Source organism: Penicillium chrysogenum (genome assembly GCF_028827035.1).
Source record: "Penicillium chrysogenum strain IBT 35668 chromosome Unknown utg000001l_segment0_segment0, whole genome shotgun sequence".
Classification (NCBI taxonomy): Eukaryota; Fungi; Ascomycota; class Eurotiomycetes; order Eurotiales; family Aspergillaceae; genus Penicillium; species Penicillium chrysogenum.
This window is the reverse complement of record NW_026622749.1, coordinates 1,832,289-1,858,666: the sequence shown is the minus strand read 5'-3', so window position 1 is coordinate 1,858,666 and position 26,378 is coordinate 1,832,289. Positions and strand designations below refer to the sequence as shown.

The 26,378-nt window shown below is 48.5% G+C and overlaps 12 protein-coding genes across 12 annotated transcripts; 4 read left to right on the top strand and 8 right to left on the bottom strand.

Moving 5' to 3' along the window:
- Nucleotides 1-597: 597 nt before the first annotated feature.
- N7489_000751 (putative hexokinase) lies at nucleotides 598-2,232 on the bottom strand (the record flags this gene model as incomplete). The annotated part of the gene is made up of 1 exon (XM_056706506.1): nucleotides 598-2,232. The coding sequence occupies one exon, from the start codon at nucleotides 2,230-2,232 to the stop codon at nucleotides 598-600; it is 1,635 nt and encodes a 544-aa protein (XP_056570808.1).
- A 1,397-nt stretch (nucleotides 2,233-3,629) lies between these two features.
- On the top strand, nucleotides 3,630-3,920 carry N7489_000750 (uncharacterized protein; the record flags this gene model as incomplete). The annotated part of the gene is made up of 2 exons (XM_056706505.1): nucleotides 3,630-3,725; nucleotides 3,792-3,920. 2 exons carry the CDS (start codon nucleotides 3,630-3,632, stop codon nucleotides 3,918-3,920), a joined length of 225 nt encoding a protein of 74 aa, XP_056570807.1.
- A 689-nt stretch (nucleotides 3,921-4,609) lies between these two features.
- On the top strand, nucleotides 4,610-5,329 carry N7489_000749 (uncharacterized protein; the record flags this gene model as incomplete). Its single annotated transcript, XM_056706504.1, has 1 exon — nucleotides 4,610-5,329. The coding sequence occupies one exon, from the start codon at nucleotides 4,610-4,612 to the stop codon at nucleotides 5,327-5,329; it is 720 nt and encodes a 239-aa protein (XP_056570806.1).
- A 1,642-nt stretch (nucleotides 5,330-6,971) lies between these two features.
- On the top strand, nucleotides 6,972-9,010 carry N7489_000748 (uncharacterized protein; the record flags this gene model as incomplete). The annotated part of the gene is made up of 3 exons (XM_056706503.1): nucleotides 6,972-7,052; nucleotides 7,108-7,272; nucleotides 7,334-9,010. 3 exons carry the CDS (start codon nucleotides 6,972-6,974, stop codon nucleotides 9,008-9,010), a joined length of 1,923 nt encoding a protein of 640 aa, XP_056570805.1.
- A 1,475-nt stretch (nucleotides 9,011-10,485) lies between these two features.
- On the bottom strand, nucleotides 10,486-12,188 carry N7489_000747 (phosphotransferase family protein; the record flags this gene model as incomplete). The annotated part of the gene is made up of 3 exons (XM_056706502.1): nucleotides 10,486-11,366; nucleotides 11,441-11,796; nucleotides 11,881-12,188. Coding segments are annotated over 3 exons (1,545 nt in total), but the record flags the coding sequence as incomplete, so codon positions are not given.
- Nucleotides 12,189-12,962: 774 nt separating this feature from the next.
- Nucleotides 12,963-13,655, bottom strand: N7489_000746 (F-box domain protein; the record flags this gene model as incomplete). Its single annotated transcript, XM_056706501.1, has 1 exon — nucleotides 12,963-13,655. The coding sequence occupies one exon, from the start codon at nucleotides 13,653-13,655 to the stop codon at nucleotides 12,963-12,965; it is 693 nt and encodes a 230-aa protein (XP_056570803.1).
- A 593-nt stretch (nucleotides 13,656-14,248) lies between these two features.
- On the bottom strand, nucleotides 14,249-15,261 carry N7489_000745 (cytochrome b5 reductase family protein; the record flags this gene model as incomplete). The annotated part of the gene is made up of 3 exons (XM_056706500.1): nucleotides 14,249-14,793; nucleotides 14,849-14,926; nucleotides 14,994-15,261. 3 exons carry the CDS (start codon nucleotides 15,259-15,261, stop codon nucleotides 14,249-14,251), a joined length of 891 nt encoding a protein of 296 aa, XP_056570802.1.
- A 624-nt stretch (nucleotides 15,262-15,885) lies between these two features.
- Nucleotides 15,886-16,664, bottom strand: N7489_000744 (uncharacterized protein; the record flags this gene model as incomplete). The annotated part of the gene is made up of 3 exons (XM_056706499.1): nucleotides 15,886-15,992; nucleotides 16,051-16,309; nucleotides 16,383-16,664. The coding sequence occupies 3 exons, from the start codon at nucleotides 16,662-16,664 to the stop codon at nucleotides 15,886-15,888; spliced, it is 648 nt and encodes a 215-aa protein (XP_056570801.1).
- A 1,294-nt stretch (nucleotides 16,665-17,958) lies between these two features.
- N7489_000743 (fungal specific transcription factor domain-containing protein) lies at nucleotides 17,959-19,736 on the bottom strand (the record flags this gene model as incomplete). The annotated part of the gene is made up of 2 exons (XM_056706498.1): nucleotides 17,959-19,569; nucleotides 19,728-19,736. The coding sequence occupies 2 exons, from the start codon at nucleotides 19,734-19,736 to the stop codon at nucleotides 17,959-17,961; spliced, it is 1,620 nt and encodes a 539-aa protein (XP_056570800.1).
- A 1,586-nt stretch (nucleotides 19,737-21,322) lies between these two features.
- On the bottom strand, nucleotides 21,323-22,183 carry N7489_000742 (DUF2458 domain-containing protein; the record flags this gene model as incomplete). The annotated part of the gene is made up of 3 exons (XM_056706497.1): nucleotides 21,323-21,604; nucleotides 21,656-21,695; nucleotides 21,768-22,183. The coding sequence occupies 3 exons, from the start codon at nucleotides 22,181-22,183 to the stop codon at nucleotides 21,323-21,325; spliced, it is 738 nt and encodes a 245-aa protein (XP_056570799.1).
- A 524-nt stretch (nucleotides 22,184-22,707) lies between these two features.
- Nucleotides 22,708-23,658, top strand: N7489_000741 (cytochrome c oxidase assembly protein COX14; the record flags this gene model as incomplete). Its single annotated transcript, XM_056706496.1, has 2 exons — nucleotides 22,708-23,020; nucleotides 23,168-23,658. The coding sequence occupies 2 exons, from the start codon at nucleotides 22,708-22,710 to the stop codon at nucleotides 23,656-23,658; spliced, it is 804 nt and encodes a 267-aa protein (XP_056570798.1).
- Nucleotides 23,659-24,667: 1,009 nt separating this feature from the next.
- N7489_000740 (3-deoxy-7-phosphoheptulonate synthase) lies at nucleotides 24,668-25,916 on the bottom strand (the record flags this gene model as incomplete). The annotated part of the gene is made up of 3 exons (XM_056706495.1): nucleotides 24,668-25,663; nucleotides 25,760-25,815; nucleotides 25,874-25,916. 3 exons carry the CDS (start codon nucleotides 25,914-25,916, stop codon nucleotides 24,668-24,670), a joined length of 1,095 nt encoding a protein of 364 aa, XP_056570797.1.
- Between the last annotated feature and the right edge of the window lie 462 nt (nucleotides 25,917-26,378).

The window sequence follows — 26,378 nt, the reverse complement described above, 5'->3', positions numbered from 1 at the left end:
GACATGTCACCAAGGGCACCTGCGATTGGGTATACTACTATTGACAAAGTAAGGATCTGCGTCCTTCTGGGATAGCCCTGCAGCATTACATGCACGAAGACCTCAAGGAGACCGAAATGACAAGAGTATAATGGACTCAGTTCATTCCATATTCTAAGCCTGCTTCCGCATAGAGGTAAAGAACAATGCACTAGCCCGGGAATAAACGAGGAGAATAGACAAATCAAATGTGCCTTTTGAATTCGAGGAACCGTGAAACCCGTTAATAATGATGAGAAGAACGAAATCGAACTCCAGGATCAAAGATCCCAACAGAAAACCATATTGAGAGGCCCATGTGGATTCCAACCAGAAACTCCCTGTTGATGCTAAACAATTCGACAGTTGAAAGGCGAACAAAGAAAAACGCTCTCTCCACAACTCCCATCCGGGAATGCCCATGCAGATGAGAAAACAAAAAGGCCCAGACGGAAACCCATCACATATCATGCGGCGATGGACCGATGGACATGGTAAAAAGAAAATCACAACGAAAGAGACAGCCAGAGATCTATGCTCCGCGTAGGGTTCATGCATCACTCATGTTAACTAGCAGATTTACAGCTGAGTAGGGTTCTCAGCAACAGACACAGCCACTGCGACTGCCGCGCCGAGAATGGCGCTTTCAGGCGCTGGGTTAAGACGGATGGAGCATCCGGCGCCCGGATATGTTTCCTCGGTCAACTGATCGAGATAGTTCTGGCAGGCAGCACGGAAGCCAGGATACTTGTTGATGACGGCACCGTCGCAGGCGATGGAAAGGCTCTTATCGGAGTCTCCGCTCTCGATGACGGTGACTTCGGGTGATTCCTTAACGAGGGAGTCGGCGGTGGATCGAGTTGCAGGGAATTCCACCTCGTTACGGAGGCACCACATGCTGTGGATGGCTGTCGCCAGGTATCCAGCGGCACGGCGGGAGACTGTCTGAGAGATGCGGCGCAGGAATCGCAGGTCTTCGACGGAGGGTTGGGTGTGGAAGGTATGGTGCTTTTGTATGAGGGCGGCGGAGGTAGAAAGGGAGGCAGAGGAGTCATCCTCGAGGCAGGCGACGATGCTTGTGTCGAAGGTATAGGGTCCACGCATGGAGTGTGGTAGCTCGCCACCGAAGAGGCGCGTGGTCTCGGTTGCCTCGACGATGATAAGACGCACAATCTCGCCCAAGTAACGACCTGTGATCATGTACTCGAGCGGCTGATAGTCTGGGCGCAGATGTGCGCGGTTCAGTATGTCATCCCACCGCGTCATAGGCAGTACGCCTCCACCGAACATACTCATTTCGGTGTTGATAAGAACATGCTTAGCATGGTCGAACCAGCCCTCCGGACGGACACCGAACTTGGACATACCAATCTCGTGCACCGGGAAGTGGATCGCCATGTTGGTACCGGTACCCAAAATGAGAGACATGCGGGTCTTGGGGTCGACGTAGGCACGCGACAGTAGAGCCGCTGAGCTGTCATTCACGATAGCAGCAACCTCTACGTTCAAATTGCGCTTGCGGCATGATTGGATAAGGAGATCACCCAGTTCCAGGCCTACCGTGCCATTGGAGGCCTTGAATCCTTTACCCATGTGGATCACCAACCCGCTGCTGTGTGACGTCTGTTCAATGGGGAAAGACCAGGACAACCCCATCGCCAGCGGTACATCGCCACGCCCGTAGTCTGACCCAACTTCCCCCAGCATGGTCTCGATCTGGCCTGCCATCCAATCGAAAAATTGTGTTCCTTCCAGCATCTTGAGTTGTTCGTCGATGTGTACAGATGATACTTTCAAGATGCGCACTTCCTCATCCCGGCCATTCAATTCAATCAAAGCTACGCGAAACGTCGACCCGCCCACGTCCAATGCTAGATATGTGCCCTTTTCCGAGCCAGCCGGAAGCGCGGTATCGTAGGATGGAAGCATGCAGCATGGGCTGTTCTGTAAACAATCCCGGAACTGTGCGCGTATCTTCTCGGACATATCGACCATGTTGCGCGTTGACAGCGGCGTCGAACACGAGGTCTCCACTTCCTCGGCGAAGTCATCGAGGCTGCGTCGTTTCCAATGGGCCCCGAGGAAAGTCTTTTGACGGCGTCGCGAGAGGCCGCGGAACAGCGAGGGGAATAGGATCATGGTTTCGAGGGCGGCGACCACGTTATGGAATAACTGTTGCAATCGGTGTAGCACCTTGACCAGTGGTGCCGACATAGTCGAGGAAGGGAGGAGAGGGGAGGTCGCGAACCGGGATCGAAGTTCACTATGTTGAAATATGATTGATCATGGAGCAGATGAGATAAAAGAAGAACAATCTGAAGTTATAAGCTAAGGTTTGGGGGGGGTGTGCAAGCCGATGTGACACTCCCACTGGAGTTGTGTCTTGAGTGGATCGGTGGGAGTGAAGCAGTAATTCCCCACCCGGAGAAAGTGAAAAGGAGAGAGAAGAAGAGAAGAGAAGGAAAAGAAGGGTGTTGACCCTAAGCATGGATCAACATTGGCCCATTCTTGAGTTGACAGTGTCACCGCGGGTGCAACTGGGGGAAAAGCCCTTGCGATGTCGCAATGTGCATGGGTATGGTACTGTAACGGTAATTTATGTCTATGTTGTGCAGGTGACAGGAAATAAATCTACGGAGGTTATTGCTTTTGGCTATTGTACAGTCACATTAGAAGAGTCATTAACAATTCATAAAAAGGCCATTTTCATACCATACCACTCATATACAGTTTATATCCCATATACAACATACACCACACCTGTAGTAATGGGTGGAGTGGAGTTACATGTGCTGTTGTGTATGTATTACTTTACTTTATAGAACCTGCGTACCTAGGTAGGTTAATAGTGTAATAGTGTTAATAGTTGATAGTCATACAGTCCAGATCTAATATATTCCTTAGATAGCATAATACTCCAAATCATTTAGAATATAAGAACACAAGAATATAATACCGAGCACATTCCCAATGTACCCATACATACTCAATGACCCCCTTGAGTGCAACGGTGGTAGTCGGCCCAACTGGGGGGACGGTTACATGTGGAACTAAATCTTCTACTTAACTCACCTCTCTTTTATTTCCCCTTAGAAAAACATCTTTCTTTTCTTTTCTTGTCTTGGCTGAATCTGAAACATCTTCTCCGATCTAATGTACTAAGGGCATTCTATTCTGTGTTGCATCTTATGTCTCGGATATACTTCTCCTTTTAGCTCTATAGCTCTATATTGCTATAGAACTGTAGAATCATAGTCTGATACTTTGGTGTATCCACATAGACTTTGCCCCTGTCACCCTGTGCAGGTAACAGGGTCCTCCCTTTGAGCCTCATCAACCGCGTAGCGTTGAATATGCTGTCTACCCGGTGTCAACCACCTGCCATTATTGATCACGATGATACCCTTCAAATGGATCAACATTCCCTCTCGTTTCAAATCTCTATAATCCCACTTTGCTGGCGATGTTCCAGTAAACTAACATGACGTCACCTATGTTGCAAATATCACATCATACCTATCTAGGTAAATCAAAAAGACAAGAGGCGACCCGGCGATGGACAAGTTCGATAGGTCTTCTTACCGTTATTGGGTCTAAATGAGATCGGGATCATGTCTGTCGAGGAGATACAGGACAAGCAAGGCAACAATATCAATGAAGGTGACTTTGTCAACACCACGTTTAGAGGCGGGTCACATGAGGGCAAGGTAGGATTCCTGCATCCATAAACTTTCATCTTTGCTAGAGTCCGGCATGGATTGACCACTCAGCAGGTCCAAACAGTCGTCAAGGATGAAGCCGCTGCCCAACGTGAGGGTGTGCCCAGCTACCCCAAGGCAAGTCCGACATCAGCGAGACAATGCTTTTCGTTATTCATGATCGTCATTCCCATGGTTCTCTAGACCGCTGTCCTCGATCTTCTTAACAAATGTATCTTGTGTCATCTACGCCGATCAACATGGCCACCGAGTCGCTCACTATCCGAACACTGTAACAAAGCAAAACGAAAGGGCATTCTTGAGTGAATAGGAATATGTGGTTCGCATAAAAAGAATAACCCTTGCAACATTGATGCACTGCTCGTAGAGATTATAGGGTTCCTTGATACATGCTCCTAGAACAACAATGAGCCACGATATCTTACCATCCATAGGTGTTGATAATCCATAGGTGTTGATAATCCATAGGTGTTGATAATCCATAGGTGTTGATATTCAATGCTCAATAGACTATATACCGATCTTATACCGTCCATTCTCCTTTGTCCGCATCTTTGACTCGGCGAATTATCCCACATCCGAGATACCTTTATGTCTGAAGACAATTTTGCCTACCTTGTCTCGCCGTTCTTTGAGTGTCTTTCAGCTCCCACTAGTGACGTCTAATTCCCATTGTTCTATCCGTTTCTTTTCTGGCCAGCCTTCATAGTTGGCATGTGTTTGTCTTAGCTATAGGTCGAAAAAAAGTATATCAACGATGCATCAGTCCGCCATTCCCTCTTCCATCCCATCCCATCCCACGTTCAGCGGCAGATGCCAATTCCAAACCCCCTAGAAGTGCAGTTCCCAATCAAACTCTCTAATCTCTGGTCATGTCCGACACTACCACTCTCCGACCAACAGAACACGCCCCACCATTGAAGTATGGCAGCCTCCAAAAAACAGGGGCCCTGAGAGTTTCATGGATAAGGGACCCCAGCCAAAACTGTCCAGTCACCCCCTCACGGCTCACAATGCAAAATATGACAGAATCCAGATGGGGAATCCGACACCAAAAACGACACTTTCCACCTGACCAAATCTATGAAGAAACCGTCGAACTGGGGCTTTCGGGAGAAAAGCTCTACCGCAAGATCGTACTATGGAAGGCGGGAATATCGCGCGGACAGTACTGGGTGAATGACTACACGTTACAAACAGGGCCAGGCGTAATTTTCGCCATGGATAGCTTCCGGCCTGACTCGGCATATTGGGCGCAAATAGCGCAGGCCGTTTACCAAGATGAGCACCCGATCGAGGACCTGAAGTATGTCTTCCAGTGTAGTATTATTAACCCGGAGACTATGCTGTTTGTGCAGAAGAGTCTCTATGTCGCAGCGAATGGTCTTGGTTGGCCAGATGATAGGCTGCGTGTCTGGGAGGAGAATACCGCTGAGTACCAGGCTCTGCTGGGTACGAGGCTTGCGAAAGGTGTGGTATATTTGGTCCTGGGGGCTTACCCGCGAGGAACGAGACGCATTGCGAGGGTAGTGACTTGGGGAGGTCGTTATATTCCGTACATACAGATGCGGTTTGATATTGAGAAGGTTTGATTTGGGTGGTGTTGAAGATTAACAGTCTTCGGTTTGTTGCGACAGGTTTCGTGCTTGTGGCAGGGGTAGCTCGACGTGGACAAGGTCATATTAATGGAAATATAGTATTTGCCCTAAATTCCAACGGTTCAATTCTTTCCATAAGAAACCCATCCATGAATGGCCGCTCAAGTTTACTGTAGTAAGTCAACGATTGCGCCAAGTTTGGGAAGTCACGAGAAGAGGGTGCGACAATTGAAAATCACTTGGTTTCTTTTTCCTTATGTATAACCGTCGAAGATGCCGAAATACCGTAGTATACTGACATTCTTGATTTCTCTTTCCGGCATCGCGCATTGGGCCCAGATAAGAGGCGATTCCACCTACGTGCCCACAACGGCCGAATCGGCCTTCGGCGAAATCGTTCAGCCCATTAATAGCTCAACTTTTCGGCTGTATTGGGTGATATGTGCGGCGTCCGCGTCAGTAATGTCCAGCTCCAACACTGCGAAACCCGCTGGCCGAGTTCATACTCATGAGAGCGCCTTGTACAACCCCCTTGCGCGGGTGCTGGCCATTGACGTAAGCACGCATGATGGGCATGACGGATCTATCCTGGCTCGATCTTGAGCATGTGTGCCGGCAGGCACTGCCGCCGGCCCTACAGATAAGAGAATCTGTTTGGAACTGAGAACTTGTTGCGTATCGCGGGTGCGGAAGTGCTTGCCTCATGCCCTGGCCGAGCCACCCGAACCAATCGAGGAAGGAGTACGCGTCTTCGGAACTAACATAAAAGGCAGAGAACAAAGCACAGCATTAACTTTTTTTTCCGTGAAGAAAAATTTTAAAAAACGGTTCTTGCGGTTAAAGTATACTTCACGGCTTAAAGTCAAAGGTGAACTGGAAGACGGTAAATATTCGAATAGAGTCTCTGATATAAGGATCTGCCGATCATCAACTCTGATGGAGCGGAAATAGGAGAAACCCCTGACAACTCGACGTATCCTTGACCAAGTTGGGATAGAATGCCAAGCCCCCTGGACGATCCCCTGTCAGTCCAATCGGTTAAAACGGAGAAAAATCCTCATGGCATTTAAGGCAAAGTACGCAAAGTACTCCGTAGACCGACTACGACATGCAGGCCACGCCATCAGTGATATTTTCCTGGACAGAGACTAAACGGATACTCCATGCGGAGTACTGGAGTACTCCGTATATATTTCCACGTCGGAAAAAGAATATACGAGAGGAGAACAAACTCCGCTGTGGGAACGAGATGCAGCCCTGTGACTTTATAGGGCCAACGACGAATGACTTCTCCACTCGAAGCAAATGCCAAGACATTTCATTACGTTGCTCGGCTCCAGCGACTTTCTCTTCCTCTTTGGCTTCTTGCTTCTTCTTGCGCTCTGGCTTCTTTTTTCTTCTAATCTTAATTTTAATTTCGGAGTAGATGGATTTTATATCCTCTTAATTGCCTAGCGTCGTCTCCACCTTCTTTACTCCGTACTCGTGCCACTGACGACCGTTTGAATGTTTTGTGTTTAGCGTCGGCTCTTATGTAGCGATCTTCTTCGCTCCCCATTCATTTCCTTTTTACCTTTGTTTTATTATATTCCAGGAAGATTGACTCTTCCTAGCCATTCTTTAAGAGTCAACCGTCATGTTTTGGGCTGCATTACTCCTGTTCTCGGGTAATGCCGTTGCAGAGCGTCATGACTCGGACTTGATGTCTTTTGTGACGGTGGGTTGAACTTGTGACTTTTTTTTGGGGGAATATTGTCCTAATAGTCAGCCAGCTACCTGAGGTCCGAGCATTAAAATGGGAGGTTGAACACTACGACCGCGAGCGGCTGGCCCCCGGATACTGGTTCGTTGCACCATATGGGAGAATCTCCCCAGATGAACCCACCCTGAAATATCAACAATACCAAGTCGGACCCTACATTTACGACGACAATGGCGTACGTCGTGGCCCCAAAACCCGGTCAAAAAGGACCAGCTGACTGGCTTCTGGCGTAACAGGTCCTTATCTGGGCTGGAGCACCCTTGTACGACAATCATAATGTCTTCGATTTCAAGCCAGTGTACAACATCGACGATGACCCTTATCTGTCCTTCATTGTGGGATGGGAATACGACGATTCCAAAAAGGGCCATGGTGCCATTGTAAACAGCCATTACGAAGTGGAAAAAGAGGTCCAGGCTCCTAGCGATGTTCACGATTTCAACATGCACGAATTCAACATTATGGACGGCGGAAAGACCGCCTTGGCCTGCACATATCGTTCCCAGCCCATCAACTTAGCCGAATTCGGACGCCCAACGGAAGAGAGTTGGGTCACGGTTGGTGGGTTTGTCGAGGTGGATGTCGAAACCAGCGAGGTTCTGGTCCAGTGGGATTCACTCGGTAATATTGCTCTTCCCGAGTCGAACATGTTCCACGCCTCGGACGGCCCAGCTGGATCACCCGGTTGGGATTACGTGCATATCAATGCAGTCGACAAGAATGAGGCCGGCGACTACCTGATCTCAATGCGGTTCACCAATACCATTTACTTGATTTCTGGCCGGGATGGAAACATCGCATGGCGCTTGGGTGGAACGGAGAGCGACTTTGAGCAGGACTTCACCTTCTCCAAGCAACACGATGTCAAGTTTGTCTCGTCAAACGGCACTCACCACGTTCTCTCGTTCCTAAACAATGCGTCCGACGAGCGTGGCAATGACGAGAATATCTCCTCCGTTTTGTTCGTTGAGCTAGACACGGGTGTTGTCCCTATGACCGCTAAGGTGATTAAGCGAATTAATCGCCCCGATAGTGGTCTCACCCGACTCCGCGGTAGCGCTCAAGCCCTTCCTAACGGAAACGTCTTTATCGGATGGAGCGAACGCGGTTACTCCAGCGAGCATGCGTCGAACGGCGATCTTCTAATGACTGCCCAGTTTTCGTCAGATCGGTACTCAACCTACCGCTCTTATAAGGGCGAGTTCACTGGTCGCCCCACTGCGCCTCCAGACCTGGTCGCATCCGTCTACGGCACCCGCGACGAGGACATGACGACTATCATCCATGTCAGCTGGAACGGCGCGACCGATGTCGTCCAGTGGAAGTTCTACGCGAAGGCCTACGACTACGGTGATTCCGTACTCATCGGCACCACCAAAAAAACCGACTTCGAGACCATGTTCATCGCCGATGGCTTTATGGACTTTGTTTCCGCAGAGGCCATCGATGCCGAGGGCAATGTCATGCACACTTCTGGAATCATGCGCACTGGCACCCCACCGGACTGGAAAGCGGCCGGCTGGGCCGGTTATGGCTCCGGTCCTAGTCCTGATGACCCTTCCATCATCGTCGCTGCCAACGATAACGCGGATTCGACGTCTGCTGCTGACAGCACCAACGGCGAAGCGGCCGAATTGGTCAACGGCAGTACCTCCACTGGCTCCGGCAATCGCTCAGGCGCCCAATACGCCGACGCGAAAGAGGTCGCCAAGGCCGTCTACAAGGCCTACGATGTCGTCCGCGGAGTTAGCGCTCTCCTCATATTCATCCTTTTAACCGGTACTTTGGGCGGAGCTGGATACGCCCTCTGGCGGTACCTCCGTGCCCGCCGTATCAGCCGCTATCAACACGTCCCCTCTGAAGAGGGTCTCCCCGTGGAAGAAATCCACCTGACTTCCAACCAGCGGCCTTGAATGTTTTGACATATTTTGTCGCTTCTAATCTTGCATGATTAGCACTAGATCTTGTCCCATTTCGCATTTGCATTGTTTCGAATCTTTACCTGCGAACATTACTAGACCGGGCTTGTGCTTTGCACGCCCAAAGACCGCGAAAGGAACGAAAAGAAATAGAGAGGGTTAGCTGAAGCCATTTGGTACATACCATTCTGGTCATGATCGTTCCATGCATATCATACCCCCCCCCAATCCGGCGTTATTTCATTCCGTTCTTGACATGTACATATTCTCAGGCTGCGCTCGAGTAACGTCTCTGCGTTTTTACGGGTTATTTTACATACTGTTTTCGTTTCCCCTTGGTACTCGAGCTGACCTCTGTACATTTCTCTTCAATGTTTCATTCTGTGTAATATCACAGATAGGAATATCAGTTCGTTATCATCGACTATTCCAAGCCCATGACAAATGCGATCATTGCGATGACACCTAATCAGCACAGGGTTTCTTCTTTCTTCTGTTTATTGATTTGCCTTGGGCAGCTGTAGGCAATCATCGAGCCTAGGCAGGACAGTTGGCCTTTAAGCTAATCGACGGGAGAGAATTTCCGATGTCAGCCGTAGCCGTACCCCACGGCGGCTCTCGGGAAACGATCATTCCATCTCCCTTATTAGCAGCCCTATCCTAAGACCCTTGCTATCAAGTCCCTTTCCCTTCAATGAGAATAACTTATACCATGCTCAAACATGTAGTGACTGAAGCGCCACTCTTCCCTACCCATAGAGCTAGCATCTCTTGGCTCTCCACTTTGGATGGTCTATCGGCGAAAGGTCACCTACATATGACCAGTCCAGAATGCAGATAGGGCGTGATAGCGAAGGGAAATTCGGACCATTGATTGGACACTATGACTGAGAGCATGCGGAGCATGTGGCTCGTACAATATGCACAGCAGCACAATGAGACATGTCGCTGCAAAAGTGCTCTGCGGTCTGCAAGCGTACCATATGACTCCATGTGATGAAGGTGCATATTCTAGCGCAGCTGAGCAGTTGGCAGGGTGGACCCATAGTGTGATAGAATACGCAGTAGTAACAAATGGTTAGCACACACTGGTTGCTTTTATGCGGAGGGTTCTTCGAGTGCTGGCCAGAGTTAGCTCCTTGGCAGTGTCGGGCCTCAGATAAAGATAAACTATAGACCTCGGCACCATCCGTCCAGCCGTTTGAGTCACCCAGGGTGCTTCAGCTAACAAGATAGTCTTACTTTAGACTATATCAAATAACTATCCATGGGATAACTAGTTACTAGGTATATACCTGCCTAATAACCCTAAGATAAGCACCTATAGATATTCCTGTATTATTAAAAGGACTCTTTATATAGAAATAAGAGTATTATTTATTATTCTATATCTTTTTTGAGAGTATATTACCTCCTTTATCTTCATTAATAGTATCTGTTACAAAGAGCTGTGACGATTGGGAGTAAACTTACGAGAGTAACTTTTCTAATCGCTCTCGGAGTAATTCAAAAGTAGCTCTGTGGTCTTCCCACCTGCTCATGGCCTCCTTATATTCCTCATGTGAGACCCAACCATCCTTACCCATCACTTGCGTTCGCAGGCTGTCAAACTCCGCATATGCGTCCGCCCACGCAGCCACCTGTTGACGGCTCTCGACAATTTCTTCTTTCGAAAATGAAATTGGGCATGGTATCCCCAAGCCTCCCCTTTCCGCTACTTGGTCCCACTTTTCATATATCTGTATAAGAAGTTCTTTGAGCGGGATCGGACCATCTAGGGAAGACTGTCCGATGATATGGAATATGAAAGTTGCAGGGTCATCGTCATTCCTCATGGCATCCATGGCCTTCACGAGAAGCGGATTAAACTTCCTCGATGCCAATTCGTAGAATTTCTTCAATCTGACCCTGTCAAGTCTATCTCTGGCCAGGTCTTTTTCTGGTTGTGAAAAGGTATCGAAATCTTCTGGTAATTCAGGTTGAACAGCACCCCATGGATACGGGTCATCGCAATTAAAAATCGAGGGAAATCTTGCCTGCATGAAGAGCGGAGAGGAGTATACTGCCTGCCAATCAATTATGCTTGATATCTTTGTTGGATCATTGCTGTCCACAAATATATTATCTGAATGGAGGTCGTGATGCAGCAGTACAGGACGAGATAATTCTTTCGGTGGTAATATGCAAGGGAGCACAGATTGGAACTGTTCGAGAAGCCGAACATGATTTTCACATGCTGTCCTTGTCTTTGCTGAAAGGGACGAGAAATCTTCGGGATTCTTAGGGCCGTTTCGGATCAAGGCAATCTCACGTTTTACGACGGCTGAAAGGTATTGCTGGGCAGTTTCCCCTTTAAAATAAGGTCACTAGTCAAACACACACCTGAAGAAATAGAGCTTAGTATGCTTGATCAGATGCACTTACATGGGCCCCGATCAATATCTAGTTCTCGCTTTTCGTTTTCCCAAAATGATCGCTCAGTTGTTGGTCCTATTACGAATTTCGCCGTAGCCCCTTGTTTCGAGCTAGGCAATTCACCTGGATCGATATTCCCGCCACGCGGGTATGTGCCCCTGTAGTATAGGCTGCCGTGTTTTGTAAACTCCATTTTTGCCAATTTCGTCTCGATCTCCACGAGGTTTTTAACCAGACCAAAGCGTTGAGCTTCAGACATGGTATCCCAAACTTCGCTCAATTGGTATCCTTTCACCCGCTCCATGAGCATATACTCGGTACCAACAGTGTTCGGATGCAACGACGGGGAGCTCCAGGCCAGAACTCTGGGAACAGGAATGCCTAGGATGTTGCGAAGCTAGAGTGTCATTTACTGCGATTAGCCAACTCAGTATATAAGTTGCAGATACTGGATTGCACTCACAAAATCAAGCGTGGCGACTTCACTGGCCACGCAATATCGAGGATGACCAGCATTTGGATTCGGAATTCTCGCCAAGACCTCCTCTCCATTTTCCATTTTCAAAGAAAACACCTTGTTGTATAGCCCCTCGGGCAGTTTGGTCATCTGGACACACTGAGCGCCAAGTACTTTACTGGCAACCTGCTGAAGGGCTTGGACGTCGAATTTGACAAACCGTCGTTCAAATTGTAGGTGTTCATCGTATAGCCAACGACCAGAGGTGTAGCGGAAAAAATTGTTAGTTGTTTCGGTTTGTCTGTGATTCGTACAGCGAGGCCGGGCTTGAAGTAATCGCCGATCTCCTCTGAAAGCCATAGATAATCTGAGATGTCCACTGAACAGCTTGAAAGCCTTGCGTGGCCCTTGCATCATGAGGTTTTCAAAATGCGAAGGGAAAAACCAAGTTGGAGGTTATATTAACGGTGATCACATGATGCCAGGTACAACCTTCCAAGGTTGTACAAAATCCATGTCGACCTCAAATTTAGTTACATATTATTCTGATACCTTGTTCTTTGTCCAATGTCCACATCGCTAGTACATGATCGCCGTCCGTGCGAACTAGAAACGCGGCGGAGCAGGCGAGGAAAATAAATTTGGATAGACGCGTACGGAGTACACCTGCGCATACATAAATCAGAAACAAGAGCTAATAAAGTGAAACAGGTGGTGCGGCGTGAGGGTGACGACGAGTGGTCCTAAATCTGGAGGCCGCGTCATTATTCGCACTGGTGCGGATCCAGAACGGATCTAAGCGTTGGGCTTAATTCTAGATATGTGCGGAATACGCCCGAACCTTTATTGCCTTCTATGTCTGGGTTATGGAGACGCTATTTCAAACATAATAACGTGCTTCTCTAAAGCAAACTTTGATTAGGCATGAATTATACGATTTGCGTGTGAGAGCATATCGCTGTCCTGCACATCCACCTTGGAAGATAGCCAGGGTCTTAAGGAAGTCTCGACATTGTCCACGGGTTTCTCTTTCCAACAAACCCCAACGCAGCTTCCAGACTTATCGAGGTATGTTTAATCAGAACCAGCCCCGGGGCTGTTCATGTACATATCAGCTTCGGCCTGGACTATATCCATATACTCTTCACTGAATGTAGGACTCGGCGGGATTATATCATCGCTGTCGGAAGCTGAGCCCCACGCCTCACGTCTTCTGGCTCTTCGTTCAGCCTGTTCAGCTCGCAGTCTGGCCCTTTCCCGCCGTGCTCTGTCAGCCTCCGCACGTTCCTCGATTGCCCTTGTAAATCGCCGACAACCTTGGCACACAGCTAACGGTTTCCCGTTTTCTGAAGCTGCCTCTCTGAAGTTTCGACATTCTAAGCAGATAACATATGGTTTCTCCAAAATGGTGATGATATTGCCGGCGGTGTATCTATTGGTGCCTGGGCGCGGGTTGAGACCACAGTCAACACACCACCTTTCTGTCGCATTGTCTCTCAGCTTGGCCTTTTTCCTTTTCACCATGTTATCCGCAAATTTTGCTCTGGGTCGCAATCGAAGACAATCCCGACAGGCGTATAAATCGTTCTGGGACCCGAATGGAGTAATTTCCGCATCAATCAACTCGAGGTGAGTAGGGGAGGGTATTGTTCCACGAAAGAGCTGGCAGGAACGTTGCAGCCAGATGAGACTGAACGCATCAAGATGATGAGCTATTATGAGTAAGATTTCGGTTGGGAGATCACATATGGTCGAGGCCTGCGACATTATAGCGGTGCTTATTGTATGTATGTCCCTTTCGAGAGCCGAGAGCCGCAAATACAAGTGGATCTGGGATATTCCAAGGTTTGTGAGTTTGGGCAGGATACTTGGGGTTGAGGCCATCTCGAGAGGGGTAGTACTTTGGGCCTGTGACAATATATGGCGGTAATGGCGGTCCAAAACGCCCCTGGTCCCATTCGTAATATCGCAGAGCATTTCTACAGACTAACCAGCTTGGAGTTAGCTCGGCATATGACTAGGGTTTACAAGAGCACATGTTGCTCCAACATGGAAGGCAATAGGCTCTGTAGTTAAACAAGTCTAAATGGATTAAATATAAGTATCAGTTCTCTCGAAGTAGAAGAGGGACTGGGACTTGGGACCTATTCTCTTGTTCAAGAACTATGTATCTCAGACAAATCCCGAATCACCAATTATTTAAATGGAATGATCACTATCTGATAAGTACCTTTCCTTTGTTTTTTTCTAGGATATATCTCCAGTTTCTTATCATATGCTAACCGTCAGGAGCAAAGCATTAACCCCTTGGCCAACATGGACTATAATACATGAGATACGCAAACACGAAGACCCACGGACTAAAATCTGACAATCTGATCCTTTGCAAACCCAAGTCGAGCTAAAATACCCGTTTGGGATCTCGATCCAACCAACGAATCCTCCATAGCAGGAGGCCCACAAACAAAGACCTTCGCATCGCCATCGGCTCTCACAACATCCCGCAACAGCTCCTCAGTAACATATCCCTTCTTGAACCCATCATGCTGTCCCTGTGGATGACTAACTGTATAGACATAGTCAAAGCGATCCGGGAAGCGCGTCTTAAAGCTCTCCAGCTCTTCTCGTAGAAGCAGGTCCTGCTCGGTATTGACGCCGAAAACGAGGTTGATTTTAGTTTTGTCGGCTGGATTATTGAGAATACCCTGCGCCAGCTGGTAGACTGGTGTGATACCGGCACCACCTGCTATGAGGTAGATCTGCGGGGATTGGTTCGGCGCCCAGGCGTGTCCTTTAATTGCCGCTGCGAATGTGAGGGTGTCTCCTGGGACGAGGGAGTGGATGTGGGAGCTCGCTTTGCCATTGGGGTATTTCTTGACCATGAGCTCGATCTGGCCCTCTTGGTCTGGTGTTTTTTGTTAGTTTATCGTTATGTCCGGGCTTGGGGTTACTGCTCATACTTAGATCGCTGATGGGTGTGTATGGGCGTACTACGGGGAACCAGCGCCCTTCTGGACGGGATATAGTGAGGAGCGCCGCTGCAGCATGTTAGTATATATGCTTTAATAGCAAGTTAGCAAGTTGGTGTGTAATTCGGGTCCGTACAAGTTAATGACAATCCGCTTGTGGCGTTCTGGTCTGGAAACTCGAAGACGAGGCGTTTCGTGTTGTTGTTTACATCTTTCGTGCTTTGCAGACGCAAGGTGGTAAATCCAAATCCTGAGAAGACCTTGGGAGGCTCATTTGACTCTGCATTGGCAGTTGATATAAGACGCGATTGGGCAAAATAAGCTCCAACGCCTAGTAAAGTAACGGCCACAGCCGATCTTCCTGTGATGGACTGGGGGAGACGAGTTCTGGACATGGCGAACATGTTGAAAAGCAAATCTCTGGATTATTGCATTATTCCTACAGGTTAATATAGTCTCCAATTTAGTTACGCCTTTTACTGTTCGCCAGAGTCCGAACCCCGGGGCCTGTCCAAAGCCCGCAAAACCCGTAGAAATCACGGAGGATGAGCCCCCGACCCCCGACATGAGACATTCTATGATTCAACACCATAAGATGTTGCGCCCAACCAGATAGCTTTTAAGATCGATAAAGAAGATATATTTTGTATGACTTACCCATACAAAGGATACTTGGGTATATGAATTGTCTCAACGGGGTGCACCCATTCCTATCGGGATCCGGAAACAGCTTTTATAAGAGTGGATCATATGATCCCAGGTCTGTAGTTCAGATGATGAAAAGACTATCAATTCAGTAACTTGGCCATCTATTGGGCTTTGGTCAATTTGTTTTGAAATGCCAAATGACTTCGTAACTTCATAATCTCGAGTAAATCGACAAACACGTCAGCGCCAGCGCCGAGCAAAATGGAATGATCATGATATCTGACAGGCTAACGGCGCATTCAAAAAAAGAAAAAAGGGGGGGGCGAGGAAATTGATAGCAAATCAAGCCAGGTCATCAGCTTGCTTCCTCTCTGACATCCTCATTCTTTCTGGGGAACGGCTTGAGCTTGTGGTACAAAGCTCGCCTTGCCCGTGACCTCGTTGTAAATATTATATCCATAGTCGGCAGCATTAGGTGGGGTATATACTAGAAATAAAACACATTAATACTCAAATCCAGTTCCAATCTTGTGATCAGCACTTACAGTGAAGAGAGACAGCAACTTGGTCACTGCTCGGGTTATAAACGCGATGTAGCCCGATATCATCCGAGATATAGGCGACGTCGTTCATGGTATGCCTCGTGTCAGACTTGATTTCCAATGGACCAGCAAGATCAGAATCTTGATCGGGGACGTTGTAGATAGTCTCTTGTAGCGTTCCAGCTAAGATCTTCATAATGCAGTGTGCATTTGCGTGGTCGTGGACGGGGGAACCTTTCCCGGGGTTCCATACGAGGAGGAGCTGGGATGGATTAGTTTCTAATTCTTGAGCTCCAATGTTGACAGGAACTAGCTAGTATTGGAATAGGACTCACGATATTTGCTTTCTGGTTAATGTTTTCAATAGCATTACGGGTGTAATTCTTGCTGGTGTCGTTATAGAAAAAGCGGGCCCAGTCGTTCGGATCAGAGATATACTTCTGTGCTAGCGAGATCAGGTATTCGTTGTCCACATCTGCGGAGGAAATACCGCCGCTCTTGCCTAGATAGATCTTGATGTCTTGTACGAGATCGTCTAGGCTGTACTGGGGTTTGTAGTTCTTGTTGCCTAGTGATAGGCTAGTGCCAAGCGGGAGTAAGGGAACGACAGCGGGCATTGTTGTGGAGGTTTTGATGTTGAAAGGAGATATTCTTGGAAGGTGATGAGGAGTTAGAAAGAAGATCCATGGATGAGTTATATCTTCGGAATCAATTCGTATTTCTTTCCCCTGGATTCTTGCTCATGCGATGTCAATCACAAAAACGGGGATCTCAATCGCCGATTGATCCAACGCCTTGCATTCCAACACCCCAGACTGATTAGAGTCTCGTCTGAAAACACCCAGAGGCCTGAACATATACATCTTGACGAATAATCCATGTTGAACAAAAAGGGAGGAGGTGTTGAGAATGCTAGAATGTTTTAAATTCTTTAAAATCCGGCTCTATTCACACACATTATACAGCCTTGGGTATTCCCCGACAGGGATTGAATTGAAACAATCTAGAGATTTTCAGGCTCGTTTTTGGTTCTTGAGTAGATTTCTTTAATCTCAAGTCCGGAAGTTCCAACCAAAAAGACCGCCGCGAGTTGAAATTAACACATATAACGCCATAACGAGAACATCCAACGTAATAGACATGCAGCTGCAATTCAACCACCGGGCACTCTCGCGTGATTCATGATGTCAGAGCCGTAGCCCAGCAGACGTACATACTATTGTGACTTTGGAGATCAATTCATCGGCGAACAACTTAAGGATGAAGCAAATCCCTATGTCATTAACTGCGAATGTGAACACATGGACGGTTATCACGGTTATCACCGGGTATTCGAGCAAGGCAGACCCGACGAAGGAATAGTCGGTGAGTTATCCTGTCCTTATCTCCCGATGTATCATTGTGTGAGTGCAAAGCGAATGAGATTATACATACTATGGGACTTTTACGGTAGAACACGAACTTCTTTCGGGTAGAACACCGGACAGAACATGTACTACGTTCGATTGATACTATTTGCGACACCAATGTTACTTCGGGAAGCCAGTCTTTATCCATGATCAGACATATTTATTCTAGACACAAGAAATGCCCGTTGTCGCACATGGTCTCGATGGCTCCCGAATGGAATACCGGAGTTCAACGGACCAATCAAATATCGAACCGATATGTCGGCGACCCAACCATCAGTCAATCGGCGTTTGACATGTCCTCGAAACTAAGAATCCATGGTTGAACCCCTATCATTATTGCGTATCTTTAGCATTTAGTTAATCGAAGCCCGAGACCTAATGCGCATCTTTCTGCAAGGCGAGTCCAGCTGATGTTTACCCCAGAAACTGTTAGGTAAAAATGACATCAAGCGGAATAGTTCTTTCTCGCATAATATCCTGCCTCCCGGGTATAACCGATCTAATTAATATCAAACTCAGGAATAGCGCTGAAAAATGAAGCATTGTAACAGGTCGGATCGATGAATCCCAGGGAGAACTCCGGCGGCATGAAATCATGTCCGTCTGGCATAACTGGGGCGGGATTGGTATTGGAGCTGGGTCCTTCTTGGTCGTTAGGCGTTGTGGCTGCCGGGATCAAGCGATGTAGCGGTTCTGCATTCCATTTTTCCATGGAATCCGATAAGACTTCCGCTGCAGAAGATCGAAGAGCATGATATAGGGACTCGGCCAGTTTCCATGTCCGCTGGGTGCTCTTGAGACAGCCTAGAATGAGTGTGACACGGTTGCAGTGATGGTCGAAACACTCCTCGGAATGGCTGGTGGACGTGGCGAGCTGGATGAGTCCGCAGAGGGTCAAGGCCGGGATGATGAAGGGTGTGTGCTTCGAGACGTTTGGACAGACAGATATGGAATCTGAGATCCGCCTGGAGGCCTCTGTTGCTTTGATGCTATGAACTAGACGGCTGAATGTTGGTGAGAGCTGGCCTGTCAGACGAGGCCAGAAGCGATCATCTGGTTGGGACCTGGACAATACAGATGGAAGGTCGCTTCGGGGGAGGTGTAGGAGCATGGCGGCGTAGGATATTGTCAAATGCGCTTGAAACATCATTTCGTCAACGTTGCCGTATGAATCAACAATGTCGAGCTTTTTAGGCGGTAGGTGGTTGACCCAGCTCACTAGTGCATTTTCAACCGCTTGGAGATGATCGCGGTGACAGTCGCGTAGTCGGTTCAGGACAAGAACCCGGCATAATATTGTCGTGGCCTCGATGCGGTAGCTGAAGGATGAAAAGACAGTATCCTCTGCCGCAAGTATCCTCCGCTTGAACTCGATCATCATACGTGGTTTTGGGATATCACCCGCACAATTATATGCTGACTCTTCGCAGGGCAAGGCCACCTCCGGGGCCACAGCGCTACATCGAAATGTCGTGATTTTGAGCGGGACCGCCATAAAGATATCGGTGACGTATAGTTCCCACCATGTTCGTCGCAAGCTTTCGGCTTCGGGGGATTTTTCGGGGTTTGCGGATGAAGCGAATGACAAACGGTTCATGCCAATTTCCAAAGCAATATCAATGCTATGAGAGAGGGCATCTTGTGCCTCTGTCCACTCATCGCGGGCGTACAGTGCAAGGGAATATAGTAGCCAAGCCTGGACCATGGAAGCCGAGCGATCAGGGTTTGTCTTCAGCTCAGCAACAACTTGTTCCTTGTATGGCTGGCTTGGAACAGATGCAATATAATGTGAGCCCACAAAATGCACAGCTAGCTGTAAGAAGTGAGGGTAGTTGCGATCAGGATACAATGAGATGGGAACCAAAATTGGATGGGCGACATGGAAATTCTCATAGTACAACCGGGGCAGGCGCTCATCATGAAGCGAAAGTTTGCTTGCTGGTTCCACAGTTTGCTGAACAGGAGCATTTCCCGAAAGTAACGCTGGCCATGAGACTGGCTCAGTGGGGATATCGAGTCCTGTCTGCGTGCCTGCCTGCGCCGAGGGATTTTCTGGTGTGGTCTGCACAGGGGCTATTGGCAAAACAGGGACTGCAGACTGATACCGGGTCTAGAATTGACTTAGTTAAAAATTAAGAAGATGAATAGGGAGAACTGACAGTGACAAGGGTTTGCGGGTGGCGTTGATATGGACTCTCAAGTCGTGATTTCCTGCGTCCACCCCGTCGGGAGGGTAGATATTGACAGAGCAATCCATTTTGGACACACCGCGAACATGATGGTTTACTAGCGTCACATTTGAGATGCTGCTTTCTGCACTCGGTACAGGCCAACGAGGCCAGACCGCTTGTTTTTGTTGACCTTGTTGGAGTCATGCTAAGAAATGATAGAATGAAGGGTTGACGTTTCAATCCCCGGGCCTATCGGCGTTTGGCGGGCGGTCGGCCGAGGCATTCCGACGAGTTCCAGGTCAAAGAAAAATCGATATAAATTTATTAATTATTCGGAGTGTCTATTTTATGTACTAAGGCTGTTCTAGCATAGGTAATATAGGACACATGGAAAGATAGGCCCATTACTCTTGCTCTACAACGTTGTATATGGCCCGGCGCTAAAGAAACCTACACTTCTCCATGTATAAGCTAACAAATAGTACAATGTACACTCAGACCCAAGGGCTTAACTTTCCTAACCTGCAATTACCTGTAAGGCAGTCTTGGGGTCCCGCTTGCCTCCAGTATAGCCCACCTAAATATCAGTGCACACGGCAGTAGGAAACAACGGCAGCAGCATATCCCAGGGTTTTAAGGCACATTAAGTCTCACACTAATATCTAGGCTCGGGTTCCATCACCTTCCAGTTTAGAGTACTGCTCAGTATATATGTACATGGGCCGCGATGCGACAGTCGGTAACATCGCCTCGGCGCAGCTGTTCGGTTTTGAGGATGGATAGAGGTGCCGGGAGTTATGTGCCGGGAGTTATGTGCCAAAGAGGGAGAGTGAGACTTTGAATATTTTTGCTGCTTGCGATTCAGAGGATCCTTCAGTTACGGGCCATGGTCATGCTCTACACGATGATATTAGCTTCGCTGGGGGTGAACTGTGCGTATGATTTGACCTAGAAATATCAGCACCAGTTCATAAAATCAAGATCGTCAGATTATTGTGCCTCATTACTACTAGAACAAAGAGACAACAACATCATAATTTGCAACGGCCCACAACGTGAATGGAAGTGGAACCTTGACGAAACAAAGTGCCCTCAGAAAAAAAGTCTTCGGACAACAGAGAGCTATCTCTGTAAGACAAGTTCCAAAAATTGGCTCAAAGAGCACGGTGTTCAGCTCCCTCAGGGTCAATGGAGACCCCAGGAAAGTACAGTCTGTATTCACAGAGGTCTCAGGGAGGAATATGGTCCTACCAGGCAGCGACATGCTTCGTGCCATTAGACAGGACCGGAGTCCCATCTAGTTTCAGACTAACCTGGACCGCAGCAGAGATCCAACAGGAGACTGAACGTCCAGGACCACGATGTGCAATGTGGACCTGGGGAGTTGAAGAGGGAAGAAAAAAGAAGGAGGAAAGTGGGCGGGGGCAGGTATTTATACCCAAGGCGAGGAAGGAACTGGACGAGTTTTGATCCGTGGACTAAAATGGAAGGAGCCCAGAACCTTGGAACCTTTCCGATCCTGGTTGGACTTAGTATCTTAAGAGTTTCAAGGAAGGACTTTTGTAGTATATATTCCCAAAGAAATTCCGTAGCCATCAAATCATTCTCGGCCATCTTCACGAACCCGCCGTTCACAATGAAGATAGAAATTGAATATATATCGCCGATGCTGAGGACTACCTAGGTGTCTCACTACCTACACAGATCCTCCAGCAATTCCAACATGCGTTGCTGCAACTTCACAAGCTCAGACTTAGAAATTGGCGATGAGACGGTTCCAGTGGATTCAGTCTGGCTCCTTGGCTGTGAACCTTCTGTGCTGGATGAGGTATCTTGAACCAAGTCCTTCCGAAGAGTAAAGAATGGAATACCCAGACCGCGCAATTCCGCAATGACAGCATCTGCCATTTGCACGGCTGCCCTATGAACCTTTGCATCATAGGCAGCAATCTCCGCGGCAAACTCTTTTTCGGTCTAACGACAATCAGTCAGAGGTAATAATTAGAAGAGGCATTGGGAACGTACCGAGCCATCTTCCTCTTTTACAGGGGCACCGATCGACCTCCTTTTTTTTATTCAGCGTTAGTGTCAGTCAATAGCAAAGCACTGCAGAGCAGTAGCATAGAGATATACCCACAGGACTGCATCTAGCTCCCTCTGTTTCTCAGGCCGGCCCTGCTGCTGCTTCAGTAATGCCTCACGGGCGTCGAACCATTGTTGTTCATGATGGTGTTGACTTCGGATCACACCGCGGATGCGCGCTTGAGTCTCTTCATTTTGACCCACGGTGCGCATCACATGTTTTAGTGCCGCAGGCCAAGTTGTGATAGTTGACGAGTCAGATGTAGAAGTAGAAGTGGTGGATGGTCTCGTTATCCTTGGCTGCGGCGGTCGTGGATCCTTCGAGGGCTTTGATTGAGACGATGTGGTTCTTGGCGGACGGTTATGCGTGGATATATGCTGGTTAGAGCTGCCCTGACCCTGAGAAGCTAGACTAGACAAGGTGCTGAGGACTGAGTTCAGGTCCGAGGGATTGTAGGCGCCGTCTCCCATATTGAAATTATAGTACCTTCCGATGGAATCTCGGGAGATGTGAATATTGTTCCAAAAGTCGCTAATCAATATGCTGGCCCTCGGAGTCTTAATTCATAAATAAAGATTGAGAGTGACAAGTGAAGATCGATGTAGATGTCAAGTATTCCAGAGATGGTCGACGAAGGATACATATGCAGAGCAACGACAGGGAAGGGGTGTGATTAGCAAGAAAATCAATTCTTGCAAAGAATAAGCGGTATAACTTATTGATCGCATATAAATTACAAATTCTCTCAGAAATGAGAGGGCAGAAAAGACTAAAAGAAGATGAAAATGATATCAGTTGAAGCTGTTCGAATGTCTTGGCACATCTCCCGCGCTGAAAATTTACCTTCAACCTGCAAATCCCCCGGTTAATCAACTGCCTCCAGCTCCATCACCCCACCACGGCCCTCCAATTGCCTTCGGCCAATCTCCAGTAATATTAGTTTGATTCTCAATCCCTATCTTGAGGTCTCCCTCCGAAACCGGGAACTCCCACCATGTCCCGATCCGCCGCAGACGCAACGCGGTTCACGGCCACCGGGCCCTACGCCAACTCAAAGACCGCAGGCGCGTACCAGGCCCCAGACTTTGGGAAGAAGAAGTCTAGCACGAAGTCATCACCACAGCAACTTGGCCCGAATGGCCAACCGGAAACACCCAAGGAGAAGGTGGAACGACTGCGAGCACAGGCACGGGCTGCTCGGCAGGCACAGGCAGCTGGAAGCGGTGCGGATCGATGGATTGAGACTGGGCGGAAATTTGCCAATAAAGCGCACAAGGGAATGGTTTATTCATTGATTGCCGCGTCCGGTATGTTTCCTGTCTCATGAAATATGGACAAAACACCAGCAACACAACATACGATCGAAGTCCGAGTCTGCGATGACAACCAACGGACCTCCCGCCCCCCAAATTAACCCCTATCGGACTTATACTAATTCTTCTGGATTATACTAGGTGTCTGCGGTGTTCTTACAGTCTACTCAATGATCTCGCTTACGCTCTATAACCGCCGCCAACGCACGCTTTGGGTCGAAAAGGAACTCGCGACTCTCAAGGAGGCTGAGATCGCCTGCGCCAACGGTACCGCAACTACTGAGCAGGAAGAGCTCCTGAAGAAGGAGAAGATCGGTGCCATTATAAAGCAGAAGCGTGAGGAGGAAAAGGCACAGAGGCCCTGGGCTAAGGCAAAGCGATTCCTCTTCGAGAAGCTGAACATGGAAGACACCGGTGCCAATACTGCACCAGCATCTGCATCAGTCGTGGAGGATTCCGACAAGCCTCGAGGCAGTGTTATGGAGGCTGTGCAGGCTAAGCAAGCTCTGGATACTGCTGCGGCGAAAACCAGCGCTCCTTTGCCCGGTCAGTTGGATGTGCTGGCTGAGAATGTGGAACAAGCTGCGAAGACCAAGACATCGAGCTGGACTAGCTGGTTGACGGGGCGGTAGATGCGTGTCATTTTGGGTCCTCGAAGCAAACAAAAAGAAAGAAAGACGGATTAGATGGGTTGGAATAATGCCTAACCTATCGTCGGATGCAATGCTGATCTGGTTTCATCATCTACCAGCGGACATAACCTGGACCCATCTCTCCGTCGATCTTCACTTCTCGCCATCTGCAATCCTTTTTTTTTTCTTTTGCATAGCAAGCCGCGATCTTTTCTCGTGGCCTGCTTCCATTCTCCCAGGGGGTTTACGGCGTTTTCTTCTTCTATCTTTCTGGAATGTGTTCCTAGTCAGTATAGCCTTCCCTGGCACTCCGAAGGGAGTGGACGGGGTGGGCTTCCATGTATATCGTGTACAGTACATAGATCTGCTTCTATCTCATTTCTATTCCATCTTCAGACCTAGGGATCTTATCTACAATGTAACCTACTATGATGTATACTACGGAGTGCATGTAGGGTATTTCATATCACCTCACTATCTCGTAGATCACTTAGCAACGATTTTCACCGAAACTGACTCTTGTAACCTAAGTTTGCGCACTAATCCCCAAAGAGGGAGGGACCCGTCCCCAACACCGGAGAAGCGCTTTGCCGCGGCTTTCAAACCACACACGGCCCATGCAGGCAGTGGAGCAGAAAATAATAAAGGATTCTTATAAGGAGAGGGTAGACCCTGAAAAAATATAAAAAGCACATTCATCCTTGAATCATATTCCTAAACTTTTTGGCCACTCATACTAATTAAATCCTCAACAGTCCCAGCGAAACGCAAAACCCTCATAAATGTTTTTTTGACATCAACTACACATTCACACATGAATCCCAAGGGTGCTTCCCAAGGAGCAAGCAGGTTAAAAAAGTTACAAAGGAAACCGCTGAAAACCCGAGAAAAATAAACAACAGGCACCGAAACGATATATCTATGCCAGACCCGTTCTCTCTCCCCTCCGCAGAAGAAGGTTGTGAAAATCAGACACTAGAAGGGCATGATCTAGAGAAAGAAGAATCCTCTACTGCTGCGCTTTCCGGGCAGCACGACGAGCACGAACACCATCCGCGAGATCCTCGAGCACCTCGACCGTCATCTCCCAGTTGATGCAAGCATCAGTGATGCTGACACCGCGGAGGAGAGCCTCAGGTCCCTCGGGGGGAACCTTCTGGTTACCCTCGTAGATGTTGGACTCGATCATAACACCAATGATACCAGTCTCACCCTCACGGAGCTGATCAGAGACCGTCTTGGCGACAAGGGGCTGGTTAAGGTGGTTCTTGTTGGAGTTACCGTGCGAGCAATCGACCATGAGGACCTCACGCTGCTTCTTGGAGCGGAGAGCCTCGCGGGCAGTCCGGATGCTGTCGCGGTCATAGTTGGTGCCTCGGTTACCACCGCGCAGGATGACGAAGCCGTGCTCGTTGCCGGAGGTCTTGGTGATGGCAGCCAGACCCTGCTTGGTGACACCGAGGAAACGATGGGGGTGCGAGGCGGCGCCGATAGCGTCCACGGCGACGGTCAGGTTGCCGTCGGTGCCGTTCTTGTAGCCGATGGGGAAGGACAGACCTGAGGCGAGCTCGCGGTGCAGCTGAGACTCGGTGGTGCGGGCGCCGATCGCGCCTAGTGAGATCAGATCGGCCAGGTACTGCGGGGAGATGGTGTCCAGCATCTCTGAGGCGATGGGCAGTCCAGTGCTGGTCAGGTCGGTGTACAGCTTACGGGACACGCGCAGACCCTTGTTGATGTTGAAGGTCTCGTCGATATCGGGATCGTTGATCAAGCCCTTCCAGCCGACCGTTGTGCGGGGCTTCTCCAGGTAGGCGCGCATGATCACACAGATGTCCTTCTCCAGTTTTACGGAAAGCTCCTTGAGCCGGCGGGCGTACTCGAGTGCGGTGTCGGGGTCGTGGATGGAGCATGGTCCGACAACGACTAGCAGGCGGTCATCGCGCTGCTCGATGATCTCAACTGCTTGATTCCGGCCGGAGCGGACTGTTTCAATGGCACGAGCAGGCTATACAGAGAATTACTGTCAGTTAGTGCCCTTGGAAGTTTTACCATGTCCCCGCAAAGAGCGGGGTGAGGAAGGGGGAAAAAAATGTTGACTCACAGCGGGGATCTCATTCTGCAAGAAATTGGGCGACAGCAATGGGTCGTATCCAAGGACTAATACCAAAGATCGTCAGTATCACGCGCAATTGGCTCTGGGCACAATGTCACATACCACGAGTGTCCTCGTTGACTTCAGTAGTGTTGATGAGAGGCATGATGTTCAAGGAACACTTGTGGTGATTAGTATGAATTATATAGAAGATTATAGAAGAAGATTCCCCTGGACCATAATCCCACAGGTTAAATCGGACAGGAATGACTCACAGATTTGGAGGTGTCAAGGGGAAAAGTAGGGACAAAAATTAAGAGGCAAAAGTGGGCCGAGAGATTTCTCGGGACAAGGGATGCTTTATATACTGAGGAGTACTATTTATGGACTTTCTATCATTTTTTTCAGTTATTATGCTTATTATTGATTTTAAACATTAAACTAAACTGCATTCTGTATATTTCAGCTGTGCTTATGTACGGAGGAATTAGGTCTAGTTGTCTTGGCTCTGCATATTATGAGAGATCCAATCACTAGACCGGGGATGACCACACACAAAATGTTATACGGAGTACACGTCCCACTGCTTTTTCACCGACAGGACCAGCCTCTCTCTGCTGACCTGCAT